This window comes from Coccomyxa subellipsoidea (genome assembly GCF_000258705.1).
Source record: "Coccomyxa subellipsoidea C-169, whole genome shotgun sequence".
Taxonomy (NCBI): Eukaryota; Viridiplantae; Chlorophyta; class Trebouxiophyceae; family Coccomyxaceae; genus Coccomyxa; species Coccomyxa subellipsoidea.
In genome coordinates this window covers 171,706-199,317 of record NW_005178031.1, presented here as the reverse complement: position 1 = coordinate 199,317, position 27,612 = coordinate 171,706, and the positions used below count along the sequence as shown (strand labels likewise).

Below are 27,612 nucleotides of genomic sequence, written 5' to 3'. Positions count from 1 at the left end.
GCTGAGCCATCTGCGCCCACTGCCGCCCCCTCGCCCACAGAGGCGCACCAGTCAGCCGTGGGCAGCCCACTTGTAGGTATCAGTGGGTGCAGCCTGTGTCGAGACAGGTGTCAAACAGCCGGCCTGCAGCTGGCACACAATCAAAAGATTGAAATAATCAAGTAAATCAATCCTGGCAAGATACGCTTGCAGACTCGCACAGCGCTGCCCTTCTACACTACTCCAAGTCTGCTCCATGAGCAAACCACCGCTTGAATGGTACCGCAGCGTTCACTGTCTATTGTAATTCCACTCTGTTTCTCTTACCGTTTTCCCACCTGCGTCCATTTGACGTCCACGGCAGTTCCAGCTTTTCTACTGCATCTCCACTCCAAGTCCACTTCGCTTCCGGTCGGGATTGTACCGATCCTCTGCGGACCACTGTTCTAATTCTGACCCGTGTCTAAAACACCGGTCTGTTTCTACACAAGCACCGCAGCACCTAATTTCCACTGTGGCAGAGCACCGCCCCATCTCTGGTCACGGCCACTACTATTTCTCGGGCCACTCTATTTCTGCACTACCTCTGGTGGACTACAGGCTGCATTTCCGGCCTGTGTCTTCTGTACTTCTGCTCTAAGTGAAGATCATTTCTGCTCCAGCTGTAGTCTGGTTGCATTGTTTGATTACTAACTTTTTTCCAACTTTAGTACACGATATGCATGTCCTGAAGGGCCTGAACAGGCATCGATGTTCCTTGCCAGACATAGCTGCCATTTGGCGTGCCCATGAGCAAGTCTCGTTAAAGTCCCACAATTGTTTGATAAGAGAAAATGCTATTGCCTTTCGGAAGACAATCGAATTTTGCGTGCTGCGGGGTGCGTACTTCTGTACGATAGGTCCAAGGTTCCACAAATATGCAACAACTCTTGTTTTCACAAGCTGCTAGCTTTAAAACAGCTTGCAGCGTTTGTCTTGAAGATGCTTGAGCAGGAGATGCGGCAGACAACATCAGAAAGTGCTGTCCAATTCCACGATGATCGCTTTGCCAAAGCAACAAGTCATCTGCGTTTCCCTCTGCATTATTGTGGTGCTGGTGATCGTCTTATCAAACTCGTCACGATCAAATCGGTCAGAACTGATTGGCAGGTGGGCCAGTCAGCTTTCCGTGACACACCAGTCCTTGAAGTACTTTTGCCTGTCACGTAAGCCAACGTGCCTATCAGATGAAAAGGCTGATGGCAGTGGGGTCTGATCTGCGCAGCAGTGCACCAGTAAGCACGCAGGGACACTCCCTACTCAGCAAGCTCACGCAGCACAATGACCTACCTTCCTCAGGCACCCTCGATATAACAGTCAGCTCCAAGGGCGCCACCAGAATAGGTGAGCTTATGGGATGGGCAAATCTTACATTGAGATGTGTAGACTGCACTGGGACTCTCAACCTGAGAGACAAACAGGGAACAAGGTATGGGATGGGGGGTTTGCAGGGGAGTGGGAGGAGGAACAGGACTGTGCTCCACCAAAGATTGAATGGCAGCGCCTTCCCAGGCACAGGTGCACCATGATGGAAAAGATCTGCATTGACCAGGTGACAGCAAAGAATGAATTCACGCCATCCTCCCATGTGGGTCATTTACAGCTCATCGATGTCAATCTTCCAGGCTCTGTGTGGCTGGCATGCAAGCATGCATTCTGCAGAAATCGTGAGGCGTCGTACTGTGGCGCATACTTGGCCACTGCGGGAGAAGTTTGGAATAGATCTATAGAAGTGCTGCTTAAACGCACTTAGCCTTAGAAGGCTGTGACAGCATCATACAACTTTCATAATATTTACGACGGTCCCAGCTGGCGGGGGGCGGTATAAATACTGAGTACCGTGCCCACGGTTGACTGGATCTTGAATCTGGCGAGTCCAACAAGGTGTAGCATTGTGCCAGCCTTGCAGCTTGTCTGCAGGACGCAGCTTGCCTTTAGGCAGGAAAAGCGTGTGATGATAATAATAACAATATTTAAAATTATGCGCCTGACATTTGTGTGGCACTTTGCTGCAGAATCGCTTCATTGCGTTTGACAATGAGCACCTGCGGCCCGGTGCGACCTTTGAGAGGGGCAGGCGCTTCTTTGAGCCCTTGTCAACCCACAACATTCCTGGGTACCCTGACAATCTCCAGGTGACCACCCTGACCCTTAGCCTCAATTTGTTCACACTTGTACGGGAGGCGTGTTAGGATTGTGGCAGCCTTCACCTGAGAAGAGGCATGCACGCACTGCGAAGCATGCTGCCCAGCAGTGTGCCGAGAATTTGCTGCAACGTGGGTTTATGCAATGCTAGATCGCCTGGTCCTATTCAAGTTCAACCTCATTAATTGGTCATTCCTGAGCACAGCAAGCAAGGCTGTGTTTGCTGAGTTTTGGCAGCTGGCCACCAAAGTTGTGGCTGTATCAGCACACATACTAACATGCTGATGGGGGGCGTTCAAATACTGAGCACTGCGCCCACGATTGATCGGGTCTTGTTTTGAAATTAGCAAGTCCATCAAGAGTTAGAAGGTGTGGCAGCACTTATCTGCAGCCTGTCTGCAGACGCACCTTGCCTCTGGCAGGAAACACTGTGATTAGTAATCATAATAATATTAAGTTGCCGATGCAGAAGGGGTGGCATGCAGGGCACAAAGACAGCCTGGTTCCCGGTCATGGCGCGCGCCAACTCATCAAAGGACCCCCCGGACATCAGGGACCCCACCTTCCAGAGGTGCAGGGTCCCCCTCATCTGGTGGCCCTGGTGGGCATTCAACCCCTCGGACTTCTACCTCAGCAGCGTGGTGCAGCTGGAACGCCTCCAGAGGGATGGCATTGTGGATCGCGGGGTCCAGTTTGTTCCTGTTCTGGACGGCCTGGAAAGCATGCCCTTCCACAGCTGGTTTCTCTCGCCCTTCTCTGACCACAAGGTGCCCAGCTGGAGACCTTGTAGCCTGCTCTCGCATGATACTCATCGTCAAACCTGCCTGCGGCAATGCATCCATGACTACTTTGACTAGAGCGTTTCCATCAGTCAGTCCATGTGGATGCCAGAGTTTCACAGACAAAATTGCACCTGTTGAGTGAAGTGTCTAGTAATGCATGCCTCCAGTGCATGAAAAACGGGCCTCTTGCTTCCCTGCTCACTGCCACCTGCTTGCCTACTCTGCCGAGCACACAGAGACAATGCCCAGCTGAATGCCCAGCCAATCTAGTACTATTTGCAGAAAGTAGAGCAGTAGCGTTGCATGCAGGTTGAGAGCTTGGATGAGATGTCAGCACGGACAAGGGTAGGCAGGCGATGCTTTGAACGGGTGGTCTTGTGCGACCAGCACTGCTTCTGGAACTGGCCACCAGACAAATCCTGGCTGGACGGCCTGCAGCCAAGCTCTGTCGCGCACCAGGTAACTCGGGCAAACACCCCAGCAGCCCCCATTATTACCTCTCAATGCAGATACCCAGATCAATCTAAGAAAGTTCTTGAAGGAACCTCACAGCTCTCCCCTTGAGTACAGTCTTGCGAGTTTGTGGCGCTCCCAGGCAGTTGAGCTACATTGCAGGCTTGCCAGGTCCTGGAGCACAGCCTGCCATTTGTACAAAGTTCACGCACAAGGATGGCTCGAGATTCTGGCTGATATCTACCCATTGCAAATCTGGCCATTGCATCTGTTTTTTTGGCTGCAGATAGTGGAATATCATCTTCAGACAGGAAGGAATGGAAGCCTTACGAGTAACATTGCGGCACGCCGAAGCATAAAGGCACGCAACAGAGCCTAATCAAGTACATTTCTGACAGCCAGCACTTATTTGTTACTTTTCTTGGCATGCAGCTTCTCTGTGCAGGTTTCTGTAGCCTACCTCATGTGCAAGGGCGTCAAGAGTTTTCCCGGACAGACACTGCCAAGGGAATCATGCTGTGCATTCCTATTTCTTTGGACCGCAAGGCTTCAGATGACCTCTGACTAGTCCATTTAACTGTGCATTCGAATTTGCAGGTGGCGCTGATAGAGCGACTCACACAGAGGCGCATCCTGAACTTGGAGGAGGTGACTCAGCGCTGCAGAGGGCTCGCCCCAGCAGACGGCAGCGCCCTCACCTGCACCGTCATCAGCTTTGATGACATCATAGACTACCCTGCCCTGCTGCGCGAGCTGCAAACCATCGACATCCTGGTAAACTTTGTCCTTCAGGAGTGGTTTGAAGCTCATTGAGCTGAAGTTGGCATCGCTTTCGGGATGCCTTCACTTGGTTTTTCCCTTGGAGCCACATGTGGTTGCGGAATTAAATCGAACAAGTGCACACAAGAGGAAAAGTGCCTTACCCCACAATTAAGGGCATTTGGCCTTTTCGTGTGCTGGGCAGCTCGTTCATGCTGCAGGCTTTGTCAACGGGGGAATTTCTCTGCTGAAGCATATCGTCAAATCTTTGAGCAAGATACTTCAGACAAGACCAGGCTCAAGAATAAAAGTTTGATGCATGTTCTCAGGTGGGCATGCATGGGGCCGGCCTGGTGAACTCCTACTTCATGCGGCCAGGGACCGCCTTTGTCGAGATCTTTCCCTGCGACTTTGGCACGGAGCACCACCGGTAATAATTTCTTTGCTAAGCTGCTGATCAACTATCAAGTGTTCAAAATGCCACGATTTAGGATTCTCTGGAAGACAACACCCAGGGAGTGGCTCGTCAGTCTTACCCTGCAATATGGCCATGCACGATCACAGATAGTATCACTGGCATTTCAGCCACAAGACAGGCGCTGTCGAGCTCTTGGGAAATGAGTCATCTATAGTAATCGGTGACATGATCATGCATAATCGCAGGTATTACTACTGGCATCCCAGCCATGTGGAGGCTCAGACCTACGCTTTCCAGCTGTACACCAAGGACCCTGCCCGCTGCATGCCCAGCCCTCTTGCATCTAAACCTGAAGGTGCGCACAGGCGCGTTGGCTTTCTGAGACAGCCAGTGACTAATGCAGTGATAGCAGACTGCAATCCACTGGAATTGTGTCAGACGGGGCGCCATACTGGATGACATGCAAAGCAAGGCTCCAGAGACAGCCTGGTTTGGCCGGTATCAGAAAGCCTCTGTTTGATTTGGAACAAATTGCGGCGTGCGTGATCATGTGATAGTGCTTTGCTAAGACGTACATGTCTCCTGCCTTGCTGAATTGTCACCGTGTGTGTGTGTGTGGTGCAGCGCTGAACCACGAGATGGGCCCGGAGTTTGTGCGCCAGACACTGGCTCGAGACCAGGACATAATTCTGGACTTTGAGGCACTGGCAGACATGCTGTCCAGAGTGCTGCCAGTGCTGAATGGCACCTCTGCAGATTTCAGGGCCCAGCTGGAGAGAGACCCGGGCTACTTTGTCATCGGGCAGGATTCGTAGTCATGGTTACTATCTTTAATTTATGTCAGAGAAGGGATGTAGTCGTATTCATCTGCTGCTAGTCCAATGCAGTGATAGCATCTGGTTGAGGAGCCTGGACGAGGGAACCCCTCATTGTCAGATCTTGAGAAGGTGTGGTTTTGAGCTTCCCTGATCGCATGGACTGAAGTGGAAGGCTTTGAGTAGATAGTGCTGAGACATTGGTGGGCCGGAAAGGCGGTGCTGCCTGTGATGAATGGCACCTTTGCAGACTTCAAAGCCGTGCCAGAGAGAGACCTGGGCTACTTTGTCATCGGGCAGGAGTGAAGACACTTTTCTGCTGCTAGTGCATGCACTGATGGCTCCTGGTGCATGAGCTTTGAGAAGGGAATGTGTTGTCACATGCAATCTGACATGATGTGAAGATTAATCAGCCTGCAGGCTACAAAACTTCAGCTGATCTTGGGTGGCGATGAGTAAATAGCTGATGTGGGATTGCACTAGTAGGTAACAGTCAGACATTGGTTGGCCAAAAACGCGGTTTTGCCGGCTAGGTTGCATTGCTGTTGCATAACCGCAGAAGTATTGAGATTGAGCATCGAGGGTTTTCATGTGAGCGATCGTTGTCATGTCGATCAGCATTTGAGGTGCTATGCAATTGACTTATCAGTGCTGGCATGAGCCAGGCATGCTGCCGTGGCACCTGGCATCTTGTGCATTTTCTATTATGATTCTGAAAGAAGCCAGATGATTCTCAAGTGCTAGCGCTAAGTATAGCCCTATAGCATGCTGATGGTGAATCATCCTGAGAATGAGATTTGCAATGATGACCAGCGTGGCACATGCATCTGGTATGCAACGAAGCCACTGGCGCTTGACAACTTGAGGAGGCCATAACTTGAATCCTGCAAATTTTCACTTTGCCGACATGCATTGGGCGTCATGTTGCATCCACGTGATGGAAAGGTTAGTAAGGGCCACTTCCGAGTCTGGGCAAATTTTGCGGCCAAGACGAGTCTGAACAGGTCCCTCGAGGCTTTAAATACCAAACTGGATGGACTTGGTGAATGTACACAGGACGTTGGTGCGACGAAATCTACTGCTCTTCTAACGGAAGTTGCATATTTCGTCCAAGGTTCCGGTTGTGCTAGTCTTCATCATCAATTTCGGTGTTATAAATGGGATTCTGCATGCTTTAAGTACTGGAATGCTTACCTAAGAATACTATGCATGATTGAGACAAGCTTATGTCCTGGTTCATGATATCCTCCTGACAAGCCTAGGGAGCTGTCGCAACCTGGGCAGCTCCGTTGAGGAACCCAAGCACGCTATGTTTGGGTCTAAAGGCATCAAGGTCGTCTAGATAACACTGATGCTTAAGGGAAGATGCATTGGTCGAGTTGCGGCATCTTATGCTTCATCACTGGAGCGCTTCTCGTCTTTCTAATAGCGGACGTTCACGTCTCCCTGACACCACACGGAAGGTAGGAGACTGTACACGTAATATTCTATGATGGTCTGGAGAAGCCTGCGTGAAATAAATTCGACGATCCTTGCCCCTGTTCCACGTCAATTGACTGATATCCTGTGCTGGCAGCAGCTTCCATTCAGTGACGCTAGAGAGGAAGCAGTTTGTAGACAAACAACTTGATACAGTCCTGTCTACGACTCTTGAAGAGGACTACAAGCCAGATCTATCTTTCGTCTCCAACTTCACAGCCAAGTCCCGCAGCGTCCAGTATGGCAGGACATCTCATGATGCACAGGATCTCAATCAAATTCCATACCCCAGCCCTAGGGCAGGTAACACATCAACAACAGGTAAACAGCTCCGCATTGCTGCAAAGACAACAGTATGTCAGCAGCGCAGTGCAGCTGACTACTTTCATACTCTCAGGCTCATGTTGCCCAGTGTAACAAATGTGCCCTGTAATCACATATGATTACATGTGCCCTGTAATGCAGCTGTGAAGGGTGCGAGCAGTGAAACGGAGAGCAAATCAGCTACAGATTCTGAGTGCACAGTTCCGAACGTGGACTGGGTACAGCTGGAGAAGCATGGATGTCTTGCTCGCGAAGAGGTCTGCATTGACCAGGTGAATTTGGGGAACAAAGTTCTTCCAGCGCCCTTCCTGCAGGGAATTTTACTGTAGCATCCTTGACAGGATGTACTGTCCTGTCCATCAAAACATGCTCTTGACTGCAGCTTGCACTGGGCAGTGTAGCTTTGCCAGTTGCTCGAGTTGACTAGCGCAGACAATTGCATTGTTCAACGCTTCGGACTCAGGCTCAGGTATCCATTAGCCCATGCGTTGGCAGACAGACTGGCAGCTAGGCACGTATCCTGTATTCCTACATTGGACTGACATGCAGCATGTGAGTGCTTTCTTTGGTTTGCTGACAGAGAGGGCCTTCTGTGCAAAGTGCAGAACCGATTCATTGTGTTCGATAAGAGGCTGCAGCCGGGAGAGGGGTTTGAGGAGGGGCTGATATTCGACCACGGGAGCTTTCACAACATCCCTGGCTTCCCTGATAATGTCCGGGTAAGATGCTGTTCTTCCCTCTTCTGCTACCAGGGTTTGACAGTGCCTCCGCAGAAGTGCACTGCAGCCCAGACACCACAATTCAATGTCTCTAGACAATCCCCCGGCTGGCGGGGGGCGGTACAAATACTGAGCACCGTGCCCACAATTGATTGGCTCTTGCTTGGATCTGGCGCGTCCAACAAGGGGTAGGATTGTGGCAGCCCTTAAGTGCAGCTTGTCTGCAGAACGCACCTTGCCTATGGGCAGGAAACGCGGGTAATAAAAATAATAAGACAATCCCAGGGATTTCTGATCTGCCTACTTCAATTTGGCTGTTGGTCTGCAGAGAGTTCTGGGCAGACCAGAACACCGTCCCAGGACTCAGAAGCATGAGAGTAATTCCAGGGGTTCCCCTGGGATGTCAAATCCTGTCTGCTTCTCTGATCTCAAGACCAGCCCACAATGCATTCTCTGCGGTTGCCAGCAAGTAGGCATGGCTTGCTCATGGCGTTGCAAAGAAAATGTTTTTCTATGGCACAGTTGCTGGGTTTATAAAGCAGGGGTACTATCGGGGTTTGTGCAGGGGGCAAAGACTCAGTTCTTCCCCATCCTGCAGCGGGGCAACTCCAGCGCTGACCCGCCGGACATCCAGTCACCCACCTTCCAAGCCTGCCAGGTGGCAGTCCATCCCCTTCGCCGCTGACATTGGAACTTCCAGAACACGCTGCACTGCCCCCAAAGCTTCAACCTGTGCAGATGCCTTCATTCAAACGTATCAGCCTCGTCACCATCAGCTCAAGTTCTGGAAGAGCAGTGTGATCTGTGCGGATGCCTTAATTTGCCATGTCAGGTGCCTTGCAAATAGCTGATATTCAGCAAGGACAGGTGGAAGAGGTATGGCCTGCTGTTAGATGAGGCAGCTTCTGCAAGCACTATCGAAATTGTTTCTCTGATCAGAGGGGTGAATTTCGCAGGTGCCTCTGGTTTGGTGGCCGTGGTGGCCCTTCAACCCAGCGGACGTCTATCTAAACAGTGTACTGCCACTTGAGCGCATGCTGCGAGAGGGCGTGATTGACAGCAGTGTGCAGCTGGTGCCTGTTTTGGACGGTCTCCGGCCGCCAAGGTTCTACCAGTGGTGGTTTGCGCCGCTGACGGATCCACCGGTGAGATTCAGGACTCCACACGCAAGGTTGGAGGAGAAGATAGTGCTGCAAGATACTCTTTTTTGTGCCAGTGGGCTTGCCATGCATGCCTGCGCTGAGCACTTGACATTCAAGACGGTTGGTCATCACTCAAAAATCTCTTTGGGATGGCTTTCTGGCTTGCACAGAGTGACTCCACTCTGCTAGATGCGTTGCCCTCTGTACTCCAGAGTTTGACATCTTGGGCACTCCTCACGTATTCTTGAGTCACTCACCCTCCCAGGAAAGAGAGGTAGCTGCCGTAGGACGCTACGGCGTTCCATCCTGCAAAGGCATCGGGGTAATCTGGGATGCATCGGGGCATACCTGGCACGCGTGCATGCAATATGCCATATTTGGGCCCTGAGGTTTGACCTATAACAAGACTGTCTTATGTCCACTCCTGCAGGTCACACCGTTGGCTGATGTGTCAGCAAGAACAAGGGCCGGCAGCCGCTGCTTCCAGCGTCTGCTGTTCTGCAATCTGCAGGGATTGTGGAACCAGCCAGCTGATGGCAACTGGAGCGCCGGGCTTCAGCCAACCAGGGTTGGCCAAAAGGTAGGATCTCTTCTCTGGCATTTGTGCACTTCCTACCCCTCTCTGAGGGGACCTCGGCCAGAAATTCGGTCAATTAGTCAGTCAGCCAGTCACATGCATCGCTTCCAGCCAACCCAAGAGCTGATCCTATGCCTTAATTGGTACCAAATAGGCTCTGCGCTTCACTGAAGCAATAAAAATCAGGCGTGCATGCCTGCATATAAATAAATGAGTGTCCAGTCATTCATCCCGTCACCTTGTTGACTCAGCATCCGTGACTCCTTTCGGTGCTCTGCTGAGTGCATATCTTTGCTCATGTGCAGATTGTGAATCACCACTTGAGCGAACAGCAAGCCAATGCATCAATGGCAAGAGAGGCTGGCACTGCAATCAAGGTAAGTGCCAGCCAAAGCCACAGACAACCACCATCGTGACAAGAAGCCGGATTGTCTGAGCTGAGTTGAAACTTGCACTGCAGAAACTGCCAAGCACACACGGGCATGCTCGACGTTGGCAGCTTAATTTTGGTTCCCTTTGCACCAAGGGTGCATCATTCTTGTAATGAGAGTGGCGTTTTGAGCATATTCAATTTGCATTTTTGAGCATATTCAAAATATCATTCTTGCTTGACAGGTGGCGTTCATAGAGCGCACCAAATCGCGCCACATCCTCAACCTGAAGGACCTGATCAGGCGATGCAACGAGCTGCAAGTGGGAGAAGCACCGCGCAACAGAAGCGTGCAGTGTACGGCTGTGAGCTTTGATGACGTGGGCAACTTCACAGGCCTTCTGGCAGAGCTGCAGACCATCGACATCCTGGTGAGAAATGACTCCTTCACCCCTTGAAGAATTACAATTATTATTACATTAAAAGACCTTTTGGAAGCCACCTGAGGCTCCTTGGTCTTGTGGGCAGTCTGTCACTGCCCATCTTCAACTCACTGAAGTTCTCATGTGTCTGCTTTCCGTAAAATATTCGGCAATTCTAGTACTGTTCTGGCCCCAAAAGTGCATGCAAACAAGGTGGTGCGTAGCTCTAAGAACTTTGTCCTGATTGTCACATATGTATAGACTGATGCTCCTCATATAAGAACATCATCTCGTTGCAAATGATATCGCGCACATATTGCGCTCAGTGCCACTCTCAGCAGCTCAAGTGCAGCCTTTATATGACTTCACTTGACATATTTATGGCGAGGGGATTATTCCACACTTTGCCATCCAGCAATTGATTGAAACAGCCTTAGGGCACAAAATTGTAGTGGTTCTTTCCCTGGTCACGCTCTTGCAGCCATGATCAAGAATAGTTTCACGGAGTCTGGAAGCAGCATGGTGGCTGTTTCACCAGATCTTCAGCAATCAAGTTTGAGCTGCATGATTTGACATTAAGTTTGGGTGTGAAATTTCAAACTCGGCTCACATTTTGTGAACAGGTGGGGGTGCATGGAGCGGGTCTGGTGAACACATACTTCATGCGGCCGGGGTCAGCCTTTTTGGAGATTTTCCCCTGCCGCTTTTCCCACCCCAGCCTCCTGTTTTGGCCGTCCCAGTACTTCTGGCATCCCCACCGCCAGGACAAGAGTATCTGCCCTTCCAGATCCACTTGAACAATGAGTCGCGCTGCAAACCCTCGCAGCTCGAAAAACACCCCGCCGGTACGGCCCCTAGATCCAAGGTTCACTAGATTTTTAGATTGCTCAAGTGCTTGATTTGCGGGGCAGCGAAACACCCCTTTGCTGGACTAAGGTCTGGGTGCTTAAAGCACAGATTTCACCTGCTGAGGAGTCTCTATACTTTGCATGTACATGCATTGCCTCAGAACTTTCATTGTGGTGTTGCACCTGTTTTTGGTGAATTACAGTTCCTCTTATTCATGGCGCTCGCTCTCAGTGCAGGCTGCCTGTGCCAGCATCCGCTGGTATCTAATTCAGGCGCTGTCTGTGCAGGAGTGAACTATCGGGAGGGGGCTTCTTTCGTGCAGGCAACGTTGGCGCGAGACCAGGACGTGGCTCCAGACTTTGAGGCTATCAGCGAGGCTGTGTCACGCTATGCACGCTTTGCCAGCAGGGCGGGCAGCGTGGCAAGCAAGCTTGACAGCACCGATGCGAGCTACTTCATTATTGACAGCTAGGGAGACATTTCACCACTTGCCTTTCTGTCTCCCAGAGACTCACCACTTGCCGTCAGTGAGTGCTTCTCAATGACTAGGGGAGAGTTCAGTGACAACTGCAATTCATTAGGCATTGCTGATGACACCTGCATTATGCCAGACAGCCAGTATTGAAATACTTATGTCTCGACGGATGAATTGACTCCAGAGAACTGCTATTTAAAGTTGGGTCCATGGATGTCTGCAACATGGCCTGCCAAGTGTTGCAAGGAAAGCACAGTGTCTGACATTCCAAGACGCCCCGATGATTGTCCCACTGGATATCCGTGTTGATTGCCGTGGTTTGATGGTGGTTATTGCTGCTCTGTGTCCTTGAACCACAAAGCTTGCGTTCATCCGTGTGCAATAAAGTGGGCCGAGCATGCAGGCAATGCGCATGCATCGCAACATTCTGGATCACATTGACGGATTGTAGAATACTTTGACGGTGCTACGATAGTATCTAGGAGGAGGATGCGCTGCCGCAGTGGCTGAGTAGCCATACTGAGGGCACAGTTGAGTGTCTGAACTTGTATTGGCAGAATTGACAGATATAATGAGAGTGCTCCAAGTTATGCCTTCAGCACATGTTGGTATGTATTATTATTGTGCTAGCACTGCATGCAGTGCATGCAGGCAGCGCAGTCAGACAGCTCCGCTGCACACGTTGGTACTATAAGATATTGGCGGCAGGATTGTGCCAACATGCTGCGGTGTGCGGATTCCAAGTCGCCTCTGTGTAAGCTTAACAGCCCTGATCTTTTGGTAGAATGCTATGCAATGCTCTACCTATTTGGGTGATATGAAATCGCCGTTGCGCAGTCGTGGCCTTTTGCCATGTGCATGCATGTGCGGAGATTGCACATATCCGACGCGAAACGTTCGTGCTCCTCCATTAATTGAGCACAGAATTCATTTCACACCAGTGTCTTGAAGGCTTCAGGTGTCGTCGCTTCGTTTGACTGAATTCGACTTCAGATCGGGGTCTCCGACAATCCCTAAGTTCCCGTCCTACATAAAGAACACGGAGAACGACTTGCCATACAAACGGGCAATTTAAAAAGAAGATCCGTACAGATTGAGATCAGGCTCCACCACTCCCAAGTCCTGGCTTTGGAAGACAGGATCCGTAGCGCTTTCCTGCACTGAAATGCAGACCAGCTCTATTGGATGGGCAGCAGATTTTCAAATTCTCCAATCGGGTGTCCATAGAGGTGAGTGATCATCCGTACGCATCGCATACAAACACTGCCCGAGAACATCGCAAGTCCTTTGCGCGCGCCAGGACAAAGGGTTGTTGCCATCTCTTTCTCTTAGGTGCATCGTCCCATCTTGTACCTGCATGCGAGTCCTCAATCTTCTGATGTGACGCAGGCACTGGCGATTCAAGCTCAAGGTTGCTCCTGAGTAGCCTTGCAAGTCTGTCGAACAAGGTTCGATGCTTCAGGAGATCGAGCCCATCTTGCAGGCTACAAAGCAGGAAGAACCTGAGCCATCCAACCACGGCTTTCTTATGGGGTTCTGACAAGAGCCCTAGGCGTCCAAAGTCCAAGAATGTGCTCGACACTACCATGGCTTGGGGAGATATCTTGACCCTGATGGCAACAGAGCTGGTATGCCTTGATGGTGTCTCGTCTTGCACGTTCTGCATAAAAGTGCACCATCCTGCGTGAGTTTCCCTGTGTGAGTGTGAGCATTCAAGAAAATGCAAAGCACACAGGGCATGCAAATGACCGGCATTGACGCAATTGCAATGCACCTGCAGGCGAGCGAGCGAATTCCCTTATCTGTCTGCGGACTGCACTGCACAGTCACGATCTTGGCATGGGTTGGCGTGGCGGTGGCAAAGGGTGACTACAGGTACAGAACGCCCAGCACGGTCTTTGGCGCTCAGCAGACAGCCATGATCCTTGCCAGCTTCTCTGCAGCTGTCACCTGGGTGCGCCTCATTTCCTTCCCATTCTCAGTCTCATTCCTTGTACATAGAATTGCCCTGCCTTTGGCAAATTACCCTGTCTGACAATCAATTGACATCGTCGCAATCAATATGTTATCTTGGACAACATGGACCAGCTCATGTAGCTCTGACTTAGGCTGAGGGAATGATGGGCTAATTATGCGCTTATGCGCGGGGCCTTCTCTGCGCCCACAGTGCAGGCTGCAGCTCCACTATTGGCTCAAGGGATAAATAGGCAACGCTGATGTTTGATGGTGGCTGTGTCCTTGTGTGCAGGCTCTCTTTGTGCCCACAGTGCTAGCCAGCTACGCATCCATGGTGACTCACCACATCTTGGACCCTGCAGTGCTGGTTTCCCACAGCAGCGATGCGCAGCTGCCAGCTCAGGTACCGCACTCCTCACATGCACGGCCTTCACAATCTCGAACGAACCATTGAGTACACCATTTGGCATTTTGGGAGGCCGGCATTCAGAACGGAGCTGGCCCCACAGACCCCATCTCCAGCTGTTTGACAGTTTATGGGAAGGCTTGGGCTTGGGGCAAGCTCAGCTTTCACAGATGGCAAAACTGCTCTACATTCGTGTCAACTTGAACCTAGCTTTGCAGTGTAGGACTGGCATGATCCTGTGCAATAAACGTGTTGGATGTTGTTTATGCTATTGACTTCTGGTGCTCGTGCTGCAGCTGGAGGTGATTTTTGCATCGCTTTGGAGTGTGGCTTCGTGGCGGGGGATATATGCCGCGCTGCGCCCCTACATCTGAGCCCGGTGGCGATTCTATATTCAGCTGAGGCGTGGTGTTTTTTGGGTGGTGTTGAGATATTTGCTGCGCTGGAGACCACATTAGCTCCTAGAACAGGCCTTCTGCATGGTCAGCAGGAGCTGGCTGTCAGGTGGAAAGCAGCAAGAGACATCCATCTGAAGTGCGGGTCAATGGGAGCTACCATTGTGAGATTGTCCTGCGAGAGGTTATGGAGGGAGAGAGTTCAGACAGATGAGGGCCCCAGAAGGCTCAAGGCCCAGATCAGTAGCGCAGACTTTCTGTAATATGGGGGTTCTAGGTGGCAGAGCAAATACCGTACTAAGGGTGATGTGAGATCATAAATGAGGTCAGCACTGAGATGAGTTGGTGAGGTCAAAGTGTGACTGCGCTTCGTGAGCATGGGTTGAGGCTGTAGATGGTGTTGACAATGAAGAACGTGTATTAAGTCGGGCTCTCCTGAGGGTCTTTTAATTCAACCGGCAGCGCAAGGGGCCATCCTGTCATATTGAGTGCCCTTGTGAAGAACAGTCCTGTGTCAGCAATTGTTTGGATGCTACTGCTATTCAAGAGAGACTGACTCTGTCATTTGCTGGAGTGGCTGTCCAGAGTTTTGGCTGACCTGAACCGAATATTTTTTGGAATGCAGCGATGCATTCAAAGTTTGCGCGAGAACAGAAGGTCTTTGCTTGGGCCGACAGACAGAAGTTTGATTCCGGTCTTCCTGAAAATTTGCACGGTGAGTTTCCAGCATCAGCATGAATCAGCATCGCGAATCAAAGAAGAGCAAGCACGTGACGTTACACCATTGGAGTCTCTCCGACTTTGCCTGATGGCCACGTCCGGAGCTGACAAGTGCAGGACGCTAGTCGCACAGCACAAGCCTTGCCAAGCCAAGCTGAGCTACCAGGCACACTGTCTTTGCGCAGCCGTCACAGCGCCACACATCGGCCGAGTCTTGAGAAGCCCCCGAGCGTTCACATGCACTTATTGCTGCTTAGAGGTCTCTGCCTTCTTCTTCCAGAGAGAGTCCACAGCGGAGTCTCCAGAGCCCTGAACCACCCGCAGCGTTATCATTTGAAAGCTCTTACCTCAACACACCAGTCTTGCTAGATAACAGACCCCGACAGGGTTGCATATCAATGTCCAATGATAATGAATAACAGAACATAGAAACGCGGTAGAGAACCCGCCTGCATCAGGAAACACCGCACAGAACATAAAGGCTCTGTTAAGGATCCCAGATGCGCACCATGGCACGGACGTTCCCTGCCAAAGCAAATGTTGTGAAGTCGCCGTTGAACACGCCTTCCTCGTTGAGGTGGCCAACGTTGATCTGCACACTGGCGTGGTCCTTTGCAGTGATGAGCTTGTTAGTCCACGAGCTGCACCGGCACCAAAAGCATAACATCATAAGATGCAACCTAGAAGAAGTCATCCGTGCACTCAAAGGACAATCCAGACATGAAAAGAGTTCACTGAAACCACTGAGGATGATGAACACTGTCAAAATAGCTCGATTCAGCAGTACAGCTCCAAATCCAATCTTAAAACGTCCACTCTGCTACCTCGAGGCATTTCCTCTAGCACCAATCTGAGGGTATGCTTGCTGACGGCATCAGCAGGATAAGAAACTGTACCATTTCCTGGGGATATACAAGTCAACTGTCTCTCCCTCGTCGTTGATCATCTTTCCACTACTTTGCTTTTATCCTTTGGCAGCGCGTGATGCTTTCCAGGGGCACCTAGGTCTACTTCTGCTCTTGTTGCGCCTCAAGAAACACCTCCCCTAGTGAGCGGCGGCTTCCATCGCACGTGTAAGTCACATGCTGATTAAGCCTATCTTGGCTCGCACGCAAACCAGGTTCCGGACAGAAGTCCGATGTTGACAAATGCTTGGTTTTTATGCGGTTGTGCAGATTACAAGGAGACAATCGGGCCCTGAAAAGTTTCCTATGGAAGTGACGGCTGCGTCAAGAGGCAGTGCTGAGCCGGATGAGCCCGCGAGCTGTTCAGGCAGAGGGCCCATGACGAATAGACCGAGCAGAGGAGCAATGTCGATTGCCATGACTTTCATATGCATTGTACAGATTTTAGCATGTGAAGCCTTGGAGAAGAACGGGGGACTCCATAACATGCCACAATATAGTTTGCCTAGACAAGAGGTGAGCCCAACAATGGGTGCACTTTGGGTAAACGATGGCTTCTTCGACACTTTCTCAAAAACAAATGCGAACAGTTGCATTAAATCACCCACCATTACACAATCATCTAAGATGCAAGCGTCAGTGGGATGTTTTGTAAAGTCTGTGGCAAGGCATTTGAAGATGCTCACAAGTAAGGGTGCTCATATTGACCGCAGGCATTCAGGGATGACGGCCAAACATATCAGACGAAATCCAAAGTAGTCGGCGGCCGACGAAAACTGCTGCAATCACAAGCCAGCTGCCCGCCTGCAAACCTTGCCCCACTAAAAAACTTCGACCTTGAGAACTTCATTTCAGGCCCCTGGTTTGCGCAGGCAATGGTGCGTCTGACACACCATCTTTCATGACTTTTCAGACATCTTAGACCATCTTTCTGTGTGTGCTACAGTGCTACCCACATTTTCAGTCATCTGCACAAAAGCTGCACCTCTCACGCTTTTGACGGCTTGTGAGTGCAGCTCTGTTGCCTGACTGGGTATTCATGGTTTGCAGCAACCCACGTTCTACCAACCCGTCTCGACCCTTTACTGTGTACGGACCCTATACACGCCCAGCGACTCGACTGACCTCTCGGCAAGTCACTGTCCCACTTTGCTCCACAGTAAGCCAAGTTCAACTATCTCACGCTGCATCGCGTGGGCAGGTCATCAAATTGCAAAATCGATGTGCCATTGCAGCAAAACACAATTTTCATGCTCGCTGATGTGTCTCCTCTGCAAGCGCAGAAGCCCATTCTGGTGAAGGACTACTCGAATCTGTACCAGGCCAACGGCCAACAGCTGGGCACAGGAGGCATCAGGTGCACCACATTTCTGCCCCTCCCTTCTGCAGAGCCTCAAACATGCCAGGCCGAGGAATGCTCTGCTGCAAAGTCTGCTATGGATCAGCAACACATCAAAGCCTGCCCACACCTGCATGCTGTCCAGGGAGTGCTCTGCTGCTATGTCTGCACTGTGTCGGCAATCCATCAAAGCACACCCAGCCGTGCATGTTGTTCCCTGCCACATCTTGATCTGACCAGATTCAGTTGCGCAGACACAGACAATTTAAGGCTGCAGGCTTGTGTAGGCCCCGCAGACGTGGCTACAGACGCCCTGCGTGTATGCCCTATGGCCTTTGGCTTTGGATTTGCCCAACTGTAATAATGGCTGGGTGTCTGAGTGCAGCTTCATGAGGAGTGATTGGGCGGCGCGAATCCCTGACAAGACCCAGCTAGCATCCTGGGCGACTGGGCCCTACTTCCCATACCCCTACCTCAACATCACCGGCCATGTCAAGGTAGGTACCTCCATTTTCGACTGCGTTCTTTCTAGGCTGTTAGCTGGATGCCCCTCGAGTTGGAAGGCTGTACGATATGCTGAGGCACTGTTCTTTGCAGCATCGAGGTGCTGCATGCATTCGTCCTGCCGTCCCATGTGATTGATAGATGATAGGCGCATTTGTCTGGAGCCTTGTACGGCTGTACTTGCTTCCACCTCGTAATTCCTTTCATCAGTCAGAGAGTCTCTGTCTCACTGGAAAGAACTAAATGCCATTTGCATGTGTCTGGAGCTTGTAACGGCTACGCATGCTTACTTGAGTCGTGTATTCAGGCCAGAGAGTAGGCTTAGCATGGGAGACAGCAACGGGCAGGGAGTACGTAAATTTCTTCGCAAGTTGGTAGTTGGTAATTCACCTTGTGTGTCCCAGCACACAGGTGGCCGTGCGCGATCCTTGCAAGGTACTAATGGCTTCAGTCATGTGTGCGCAGGTGGCAGTGCCCGATCCAATTCCCCTGGACCCTGCTCGGGACGTGCCCCTTGACACCCTGGGCTCCACCTGGATCGTGGCTGCTGGACCCAGCGCACCAGGACAGCCAGACTACAGAGGTGCGCCTCTCTTTATACAACATCCCCAATTTCATCCTTGTTCGAAAAATAAGCACTCCCTGCTGTTAGGATGCAGGATTACCTCCTTTGCCTGGCGCTCAGTGTGTGGTATTGGAGTCCCTGCACTTCAACCAGGGATGCAAGACACACAAGGCCGTGCGAGCGCCGGGTTGGGTGAATGGGTGCCTCAAATTTTGCAGACTGAGCTAGGGAAGACGTGCATACCGGTGTCTCTACAAATGCAAGCTGTCCAATGAGATTGGCATTTCGGCAGAGAGACTGCCTGAGATCTGCCTGAAAGCATCAAAACCACAGCACACACTGCAATGGCGCAACAGATGCAGAGAATTGCTTAGTAATTTCCGTGCTGACTACTTCCTGCACCTGATCAGGCTACCAGTGGGCCATACTCAGCGCGGGGGCCCCGACAACGCCGTCGAACGGAGCCTGCCGCACGGGGTCTTCGAACATCTTGCTGGAGCGAGTGCAGACTCGCAACATCGGCCTCTGGCTATACTCGCGCATCCCCGCCGACCCCACCAACCTACAGCTCATGCTGCAGGTGCCGCTCTTCTCGGGCTCACCAGCTTTTGCGCAGTTTGCAAGGCCTCACTGGCTGCCTTGTGTTAGTCACCAAGTGACAACGCCCCTTCTGCAGTGATGTTAGTCATTGCCGCCGAGGGTGCGTCCGGACTTTGGGCAATGCGTCACGCTCTGTGCACATACCCATCTAAAATTCTCCGACAACAATGTGCATGCATCAGGCATGTTGAATCAAGTAAACGCAAGCATGTTTCTGTGCACTGCTGATAATCTGAGTGGCGCTTACGCCTGGGCGACGCGTGTGCTCTCTTACCTGGCTTGTTAGGCTTCTCGGTCAAATAGAGCACATCTCTGAGACAAATTCCTGCCACGGCTTTTCTCCTGCTCATGCTGGGAGGGTTCATGTGAGGTGCATCTCACTAGAATATTCCACGCTTAAGGAATAAGACAATATTTTAGTAAAACAGATGCTGCTCAACAGTCTGAAGCACTGTTGCGGTACAGTGCTGGCATCTGATAGCTTGTGTACTTGCGCAGGAGGCGCAGGCGCTGGGCTTTGACATCAGCGTGCTGCAGCCGGTGCAGCAGGCAGGCTGTGTGTATGCCGGCGCGCCTCAGTAGGACACACGTTTGAACTCGAAAAACTTGAAGGTTTGTAAATGCCGGATGGTGTCTTATAGTATCACCAGACCAATCCGCCTGCAGATCAGTAGGTGCACTGCTGTGCTTGTGGGTGATAGACATCCAGTCAAGTCTGAAATGCCGGTATGAAAGACACATAATGGGCACTGCAAAGACACCGCACAGTATTAAAGAAGTGATTTGCCAATCATTGCGGCGCTTCTTTTGACTGTGGCATTCCATTTGGCAGCCCATCTCATGGTCTCAACAATGGCCAAAACACCCGCTGCAAACTTTGTGATGGTACCAACGTACCCTACCCAGTTCTATTCGATGATTTCAGAGAAATTCAATCACTGGGCTGGAATCAGGTATTTTTTATCCCTGCCACTCTGAAACATTTAAACTGGCAGTGCTGGAGGCAGGCATCAAAATGGGTACTCTGGGCAGCCTGTCTCCCGGATGTACCCGGCTGACTCAGACACTCTCTTGAGGTCCTGGGTGTAGGAGGCTGGGAATGGGACGCCGATGCCATTGTGAAACTGGTGGTACATCTCCGCTAGATTGAAGGGCAGCTTGTCCGAGTCCTGCGTGGCACAGAACAATAAAAGGTCATCCCTGACCAATCATACTTTCAAAGGTAGCCCCTGCCAGCAAACAGGGGTGGTCACATCAGGGGTGACTCATGAAGTACATGATGGGGTAAGATCTGAGATTGCTACTTACTTCATACAAACGCACAGAGTTGATGTAGTACACAAGGACCTCATGCAGAGATAGCTAACACAGCAGATTGCACTGGTTGCATTGGAGACAAGAATGTGGCAAGCTGGTGGAAGACTGACTCACCAGCACATGCACGGTGTTGAACTTGTCATCCTCCAGCGGCCTGCCATCCACAAAGGCATTGCCCTCGCCCTCTACAAGATTCATCTTGTGCACATTCCGCTCCTGCAAGCACAGTGGGAATCCTTCTGCTACTCCATTTTTGCCAATCAATTGTTATGTGGACTTTTATATCGGTGCGCTGTTGTGATTTGACCTCACGACAGCCCTGACAGTGCATCGCCAGATGTGTACATGCAGCTCAACTGCGAACCCACTTCGTAGTAATAATCCCACTCGCAATAACAGCGTGTTGCGCTCCTGATAAGAAGAAACCTTGCTGTATGATGACTGTCCCACGCAGCCCTGATGCTATTGCATGTCTCCACAAAGCGCCAGCTCTTTATTGATGCCCAATGCCTCTGGATCATGAGGAGCGCGCTGCACATAGATGTATCCATTTCAAGTTCCGTTTCAAGCTCCCAAGCTTCAAAAAGCAGCGCACCTGCAGGACTTTGAAGAGGGGAGAATGAACGCCGCCGGGAATGCCTATGACATTCCTGTACCCTGGGCCAGCATCCTGGGGATCCAGCCGCAGCATCCCAAATGGGGTCTTCCTGAACTGGCTGAAGTACACCTGCACCCATATAACAATCATTAGTTCTGTCAGTAATACTGTGTCAAGCACTGTCGCACTTACAATGCACATGGCCAGCTCATCGCATGGACCAATGAGAGCAGGGTAGAGCAACGGTGCCGACCATGATGCAGTAACAGAGTGGTGTCAATGCATGGCATGTGCCTTGCATGGTTGATGGCCAGGACCGTCTAATTAACTTACATTAGGGCCCTTGGGATGAACAGGGTGTTCCATATTCAACTTAGATATGGAACCCCCTGTGATATACTCCTCAAGAGTAAATCGTCAAGGGGAATGGTGCGCACGTCTGCAAGCTTTTCCATCTCCTTCTGGGATTGGTCAGGGTCCAGCTGAACCTGCACCACCTCTGCATGGCCCAGCTCCTCGTACACTGTGCTCTTTGGGCCGTAGTAATAACACACCCGCCCCTTCGGCCCTGGACAGCCAAACGAAACAAATCAGGGAGGGAGCTTCCAGGAGCATGCGCCTTGCATGCAAATGCCACATAGATGTTGAATGCTGCTGGCTGCTGCTATTCAGCTGCTGCGTATTTTAAGTCACCGATCTTCCTTGGATGCTGCCGCTTTGGGCAGACAAACGTATCAACAGCAGCTACCCTGCTGCCATGAGGTGACCAAGGTCTCACCTTGTTCCCTGCCGCCTGCATAGCCAACAACTGAGGAGATCTGCTCAGGAGAGCGTCCCAGGGCCTTCTCTGCATCCACAAAGTCCTTCTGCCTGCCCCAGAAGCAGCCATTGCCGAAATACACTGGCATAGGCGCCTTTGAGGTGCTGGCCTCAGCAGAACTCTCCACCTCTGATGCCTCCGCAATGTCTATGGACATGCGGGCGAATGCGGGCATTGCTCCTGTCGCAGGCGTGCAGGAGGTTGCAAGGAGGGACAGCACTGCAGCTGCCATGGCTGTGCGTTGTCCCAAGGAGCAGCTCGTGATCAAGGCTTCCCTCCTGCAACAAAAAGCAACCCTATTCTGCTGATATTTTCCTTACAAACAAAGAATTGGACGAGGACCATGGGAGTACACGTGGAGCTAGGCAGTGGTGCTGGCCCGTACCTTGCTCCCCTACAAGGCGGATTTGCTGTCATTCTATACTTTGGTCTGAAAGTGCTGCATAAATGGGAAGGACGACTTGATGTTATCTGCAGTGGTCCTGCTCTGAGACCAGGAGTGCGCAGCATGTCTCAGCTATTGTCGATCCGGGAAAGAGCAGATTTTGCAAAGCAAATTTGAGTAAGCTTGAGATACGACAGATGGTGGTGGTTGAATCAGGGTAGAACTCGCGCAATTCGTCGGATGAAGGAATGTTGCGGAGGAAGTAAGTTTTGCCGAGAGCTCATGATATTTTGGCCGAACCAAAAAGTGCACCCAATCCAGATAAAGGCAGCTACGGGCCAAACAATTCCAATGTACTTTGTGTCTAATTTCCTGATTGAAGTTGTCTCCGCATTCAGACCAAGAAAATTATTAAAGTGTGATTGCTCGAATATTGATATCTGAACTTTATAAAAAGATTGGTTCGGAATGGCTAAGATTTTAGCTCTGAAATCCGTGCTTAGTTGTTCAAGGAGGCCAGGAAGTCCCAACTCACACAGAGCAGCCCAGAGCCGATGTGCTGGCACCAGTGGTCGCCGAATGATGTTCAGCGCTCGGGCGTACAAAGTAGACATCGACACACAGACAGGTGTAGAGACGATCACTGTAGAGGAAGGGGAGACAATTTTGCAGGCAGCCCTTGACAAGGGAATAGAACTCACACACGATTGCAAAATGGGAGTCTGCATGACGTGCCCAGCTCGACTGGTAAGTTTAGGCCTAGACACGGAAGCTAAAATGAAAATATGGAAGCTGGGCTGTCCCATCCTTGGAATGGCTAATTGCTACCATCAACAGTGTTCTCACATCATGCAGATTTGTAATTGGACAGTGCAGGCTTTGGCGCATGCAATTGTCTGCATGGTGCCCCCATGCATGCCTCGAGCTGTATTTCATGGTGCATTACTGATCAATAGCACTGGTTTTTGGTCTGCAGCTCTCTGGCGAGGTAGATCAGAGCGCTGGGATGCTGGATGAGACAGCAAAGGAGAAAGGCTATGCGCTGATGTGCGTTGCAGAGCCTCAGAGTGACTGCAGAATCAAGGTCATTGAAGAGGTGAGTCCAGCTCTGTTGATTGATAACGCTCTGCAGTTGCTGTTATCTGCTGCAAAGCACAATGAGCAGTCCAAGGGTATGTGTGCAAGGGTGCTTGTGCTGTGCAGGACGAGATTTTGGAAGAGGTCCTGTGCTCTTCAGAAAATGCAGGATGAATCGTTTCTTATTCCAGGGACCGTGCCGTGTGCAAATCCAGGCATTCTGCAAGTCCCCTGTTTGATCACCTCTACTGCTCCGCTCAATTATAGAGCTGGGCACCAGGGCTATGAGTGCAGAATTCAACAAGAAGTTCTGATTCAGAACACTTCGTTGAGTTCATCTGATTTGATGCAAGGGGAGGACTTCTAGATCTAGTTTTTTTTACACGCTTTTCCTGCCAAGAGGCAAGGTGCGTCCTGCAGACAAGCTGCAGTTAAAGGCTGCCACAATCCTACCCCTTGTTGGACTCGCCAGATCCAAGCAAGACCCAATCAACCGTGGGCACGGTGCTCAGTATTTAACCCGCACCCCGCCAGCCGGGGGATCTAGATTGCGCCATCTAAATATCAATGTTTGGTCATGCTCTGAGGCATTATCATGCAATTGAGTGTGTAATACCTTGTAGCCGGTGCATGAGCTCAACACCGAACTCTCTGGGGGCTGCCATGTGGCATTTGTACTATCGAGCATGTTAGCTCTCTCAAATGCAATGATCCTCCGGCGCGTTCGCAATTATGGCTTAGTCTAAGAGTCAATCAATGTGCAGCACAGATCTGGTATGTCCTATCCACACACTAAAATCAGAGACCTGCATGCAGAACAGGATATCAATCTGAACCCCCAAAATCCCTGGCATCTTTGTTGTCAGTCTAGACTTGTCTTGTATGTTGCATATAAACCACGAGGCAGTTCGTTCTCCTGAAATTGGCGCTCTCAATGCCCCGTATGTCTTGCTGGCTTGATCCAGTCAGGGTTATGTGCCGCCTTGCTGATACTCCTTGTGCAACTGTACAATGCGCGACACAAGCGGCGCCTCAATGAACGCCTCATCACCCCGGAGGATCTCATCAACTTGCACACCCTCCAGCGACCCCTCAGGGCCAGCGCCTGAATTGGCGGCTGCCTGGCAGGCGCCAGAACAGGAGGCGGCTGGCCTCACAAGATGCACCACCTCCTTTCGCTTCTCCAGTATGTTGGCCACCACTGCATGCACTCCATAGCGCGCAATGGACTTGCTGGCCTGCCAAAGCACAAGCAGAATTAGTCAGGACGGCCAGAAAACAGGTATCAAAGAGAAGAACTTCAACCCCTTGCTGTCTTGTTCTCAACGAAGGGCGATTGTAATTGAATCTACACAGAAGCCCCGTTTGAGTGCCCTGAATAGCACCAGGGGGTTGGGTGAGCAGCAGAAGCCATGGTGCTCAGCAAGAGACCTCCAGGAGAGATGGACTGAGGTGAGATGGGAGGGCTCCCTTTCTGCAGAAGCCTTCTGGCAGGTGATTCAGTGTGAGGTGCAGGCTCCTGTCATAGATAAGCAGTGACGCAGCAAAAGATGGAGTAGTCATTTGAAGCCGGGCAGACCTTGCTGATGAGGATGGTGTCATCGGTTTCCAGCTTGAAGCTGACCAGGAACGCCTCCGGTGCCCAGTCAGAGCGCAGCGCCCCAAGCATCTTCGGCACCTGCGCCAGACATCCTTTTCGTTAAGGAATTACTGTAATAGTCCAAAACCCGCACCCTCGGCGGTGCGGGAAATGTATCAAAGCAATTTTTAGTGGCCTTCCTGAATTTCAATGTACCAGGGTCTTGCTCCATTGGATTGGGCTTGTCGAGAGCTTTTCGAATTTGGTCTCAAAATAATCTTAGATTTTATATTTTGAGAGTTAGGGTCTTATTTATCCACCCTTTTCGGCCAAAATTTTTAAATCATTGCGGGTTTTAGAATGACAACTACAGTATAATGATCTGCCCTGTAGAAACAGTATATATCGAATCCAGCTGACGAGGCACCCCATGACACCTGTGAAAGTATGTACAAATCCACAGCCGTGCTTTGGGCCTCTGCAGCCCCCCTCTGGCACCCCCAAGCAGAATGCACCGTGGCAATTTTGATCACCACAAGACAGAGGGAAATATGAGGTTACCTTCTGGAGGTGCAGTGAAAGGCCATCGCTTATGTCAGCAGACTGGATCTTGTGCTCAACCATGCTCGACCAGGGGATGTAGAAATCAGACACTGCCGCTGCCAGGTAGAATGCTGCGCGACGCCCAAACGGCCGCAGACCCTCAGATATCACTCGCAGGCTCTGCACCAAAACATCACATATCAGCTTCTGAGATCAAGTAGCCCTTGGCATGCAACTTACGTTGCTCGTGGCACGTATGCATATCAATGCATGACTACGCTGCTGTCATCTTTCAGCGAGATCTTCGGCATGCAATCAAGGTGACATTGCATGCAGGCAGGAAACGATCAAATTTGACAACCAGCATGCATGATGCTCAAGAGGTGAAGGTCCTGCCTGCAGGTACTCGAACAGTGTTTCGAAGGGTGCTCTCAGCAGCACGCCCTGTGCAGCAGCCTCCTTTGCGCGTGAGACGCAGTCAGAAACCAGCTCGCTGGCACTCTCCATTACATGCACCCCATGCAGTGGCGCTGCAGAGCACCAAAATGACAGCCCCTCAGAGTTGCTTGCTCTCACTAGCCCCACCACTGCCTAGCAGGACATACTCGAAGACTGTGGAGTTGCTATCATTGTGTTGACTGCAGTGCCACAACAAGAGTGGACATGGGCCCCTCAGATGTCAGAAAAGGACCTGCATCAGGCTCCAGGACATCTGTTAGGAAGTCCAGTATTTGGCCGCTAGGAAATCCCTTCGTAAAGGGTTGTATGGAGTGCCGTCTGTGCAAGAAGATTACTGCATATCCTGCCTGCGACAGGAAGTCTGCAGGTCAAATATTATAGCTTTGCATGAGAGAGAGCAGCTCTGAAGAGGCCGCACAGGGCGGTGAGGCCACAAAGAGCAAGACCTGCAAAAATTGCTCTGCAGATAGAGCTCCTCTGGTCCCTCCCGAAAAGTTGTCGATGAAACGCACACAATGCTGTTCCAGGGGCACGGTGGTCCCGCCAGAGGTTACACATACTATGGGTCTCAGTAGATGTCCTGTAAAAGACAGGGCAAAGCAGGTCGATCGCCCTTCTCAAGTAAGCACGCATAAATAATATACGCCAAATTCACGACATTTCCGTAATATTGTGGCAAGGACAACACAGAAGGATACGACCACCTGAACTGTCTCGCTGCCTGTCGATGAACTGCTGAACAACCTTTATGACGCCTGTAATTTCACCTGGGCAATCCCTGAAAAATTCATCGACCTCCTTCGACATCTTGGGAAAATTGATAGACAAGACAGCGCCAAAACCGGAGGGATAGTGGCGAACAGCTGCACAGACAGAAAGTTAGATCCTGGAAGATCACTGCGCCCCTTCTTGTGTTGTGGAAATTTGCACTTCTCTACTTTCCTTTCGATGCAAGATTTCTGAGAACTCAGATCCCCAAGGCTATCCTTTGATTTCTTCGTCAGCTGCTTCGCATGACGCAAATGACTCATCGAAGAACTTGTGGCCTATTTTTAGCAACAGTCTCTCTGCCGTCTTCTTATCGTTGATTGCTTACATTGCCCATGGGGATGAGCGCCATCTCGTGTTTGAGTGCCCTGCTGTGCAGTTTATTCGAGTCCAGTATATTGCTTTGTTTGGTGCCGCTATGGAGACCATGCAGCAGTTTATGTGGCAGTTGGACAGTGTCACTGACAACGTGTGCGCTGTGACGACAGAACTATCGATGTGAACATCACAAAAAGTACATATTTGTAATGTAAGTTGCGCAAGACATTGATACCTGCAACAAAACCAAATAGATGGTAAGAATCGCTGCTTTGCATGACGTCTTCATCCCCGAAGGGTGCGAGCATCCCACCTCTAAAATCACCAGCAGCTGCTTGAGCTCAGTCGCATAGCAGACGAGTACGGGCCATCCCAGGACTCCTACCCTGAATTGCTTCAGCGCGTCACGTCTGCAACGACACTGGTCTTTTCGCCAGGAAGAAGACCCATGCTCTCTACACAAAAGGGGTTCCAGCAAGCACAGGCGTGCGCATCAGCTCTTACACTGAGGATACCTCTCATGGCCTTCTGGAGAGCTATGTGGCGGCTGTGCTATCTTTCATGTTGGCGCGTGCCGCTTGGTGGCGCCCATGCACTTATAATTGCTTTCC

General features: G+C 51.0%; 7 protein-coding genes across 8 annotated transcripts; 5 read left to right on the top strand and 2 right to left on the bottom strand.

Annotated features, from left to right (window-relative positions):
- Positions 1-1,205: 1,205 nt before the first annotated feature.
- COCSUDRAFT_43090 (hypothetical protein) lies at positions 1,206-5,390 on the top strand (the record flags this gene model as incomplete). Its single annotated transcript, XM_005645823.1, has 9 exons — positions 1,206-1,362; positions 1,470-1,570; positions 2,034-2,153; positions 2,649-2,930; positions 3,333-3,404; positions 3,996-4,172; positions 4,487-4,587; positions 4,821-4,930; positions 5,200-5,390. The coding sequence occupies 9 exons, from the start codon at positions 1,206-1,208 to the stop codon at positions 5,388-5,390; spliced, it is 1,311 nt and encodes a 436-aa protein (XP_005645880.1).
- A 2,037-nt stretch (positions 5,391-7,427) lies between these two features.
- Positions 7,428-11,744, top strand: COCSUDRAFT_56558 (hypothetical protein; the record flags this gene model as incomplete). Its single annotated transcript, XM_005645822.1, has 9 exons — positions 7,428-7,450; positions 7,774-7,912; positions 8,478-8,570; positions 8,869-9,057; positions 9,485-9,634; positions 9,937-10,008; positions 10,247-10,432; positions 11,047-11,194; positions 11,560-11,744. 9 exons carry the CDS (start codon positions 7,428-7,430, stop codon positions 11,742-11,744), a joined length of 1,185 nt encoding a protein of 394 aa, XP_005645879.1.
- Positions 11,745-13,360: 1,616 nt separating this feature from the next.
- On the top strand, positions 13,361-14,483 carry COCSUDRAFT_56557 (hypothetical protein; the record flags this gene model as incomplete). Its single annotated transcript, XM_005645821.1, has 4 exons — positions 13,361-13,375; positions 13,528-13,701; positions 13,996-14,106; positions 14,406-14,483. The coding sequence occupies 4 exons, from the start codon at positions 13,361-13,363 to the stop codon at positions 14,481-14,483; spliced, it is 378 nt and encodes a 125-aa protein (XP_005645878.1).
- Positions 14,484-15,200: 717 nt separating this feature from the next.
- On the bottom strand, positions 15,201-16,237 carry COCSUDRAFT_53964 (ribosomal protein S21e). Its single transcript, XM_005645820.1, has 3 exons — positions 16,121-16,237; positions 15,733-15,865; positions 15,201-15,533 (listed from the first exon to the last, which is right to left on the bottom strand). Exons 1-3 carry the CDS (start codon positions 16,168-16,170, stop codon positions 15,468-15,470), a joined length of 249 nt encoding a protein of 82 aa, XP_005645877.1. The 5' UTR covers positions 16,171-16,237; the 3' UTR covers positions 15,201-15,467.
- Positions 16,238-17,379: 1,142 nt separating this feature from the next.
- On the top strand, positions 17,380-19,719 carry COCSUDRAFT_83508 (hypothetical protein; the record flags this gene model as incomplete). Its single annotated transcript, XM_005646206.1, has 5 exons — positions 17,380-17,486; positions 17,854-17,965; positions 18,438-18,555; positions 18,948-19,117; positions 19,636-19,719. The coding sequence occupies 5 exons, from the start codon at positions 17,380-17,382 to the stop codon at positions 19,717-19,719; spliced, it is 591 nt and encodes a 196-aa protein (XP_005646263.1).
- COCSUDRAFT_37270 lies at positions 17,938-26,722 on the bottom strand (the record flags this gene model as incomplete). Of its 2 annotated transcripts, XM_005645818.1 has the most annotated exons (8): positions 17,938-18,018; positions 24,492-24,572; positions 24,914-25,012; positions 25,475-25,636; positions 25,853-25,986; positions 26,148-26,262; positions 26,362-26,495; positions 26,683-26,722. In XM_005645818.1, 8 exons carry the CDS (start codon positions 26,720-26,722, stop codon positions 17,938-17,940), a joined length of 846 nt encoding a protein of 281 aa, XP_005645875.1. The 2 variants fall into 2 exon arrangements, with proteins under 2 accessions (XP_005645875.1, XP_005645876.1); XM_005645819.1 differs by lacking the exons at positions 17,938-18,018; positions 24,492-24,572; positions 24,914-25,012; ... (3 more) ...; positions 26,362-26,495; positions 26,683-26,722 and adding exons at positions 20,148-20,306; positions 20,569-20,670; positions 21,050-21,181; positions 21,490-21,620; positions 21,831-22,104.
- COCSUDRAFT_83506 (hypothetical protein) lies at positions 22,837-23,353 on the top strand (the record flags this gene model as incomplete). The annotated part of the gene is made up of 2 exons (XM_005646205.1): positions 22,837-23,004; positions 23,234-23,353. Coding segments are annotated over 2 exons (288 nt in total), but the record flags the coding sequence as incomplete, so codon positions are not given.
- Positions 26,723-27,612: the final 890 nt, after the last annotated feature.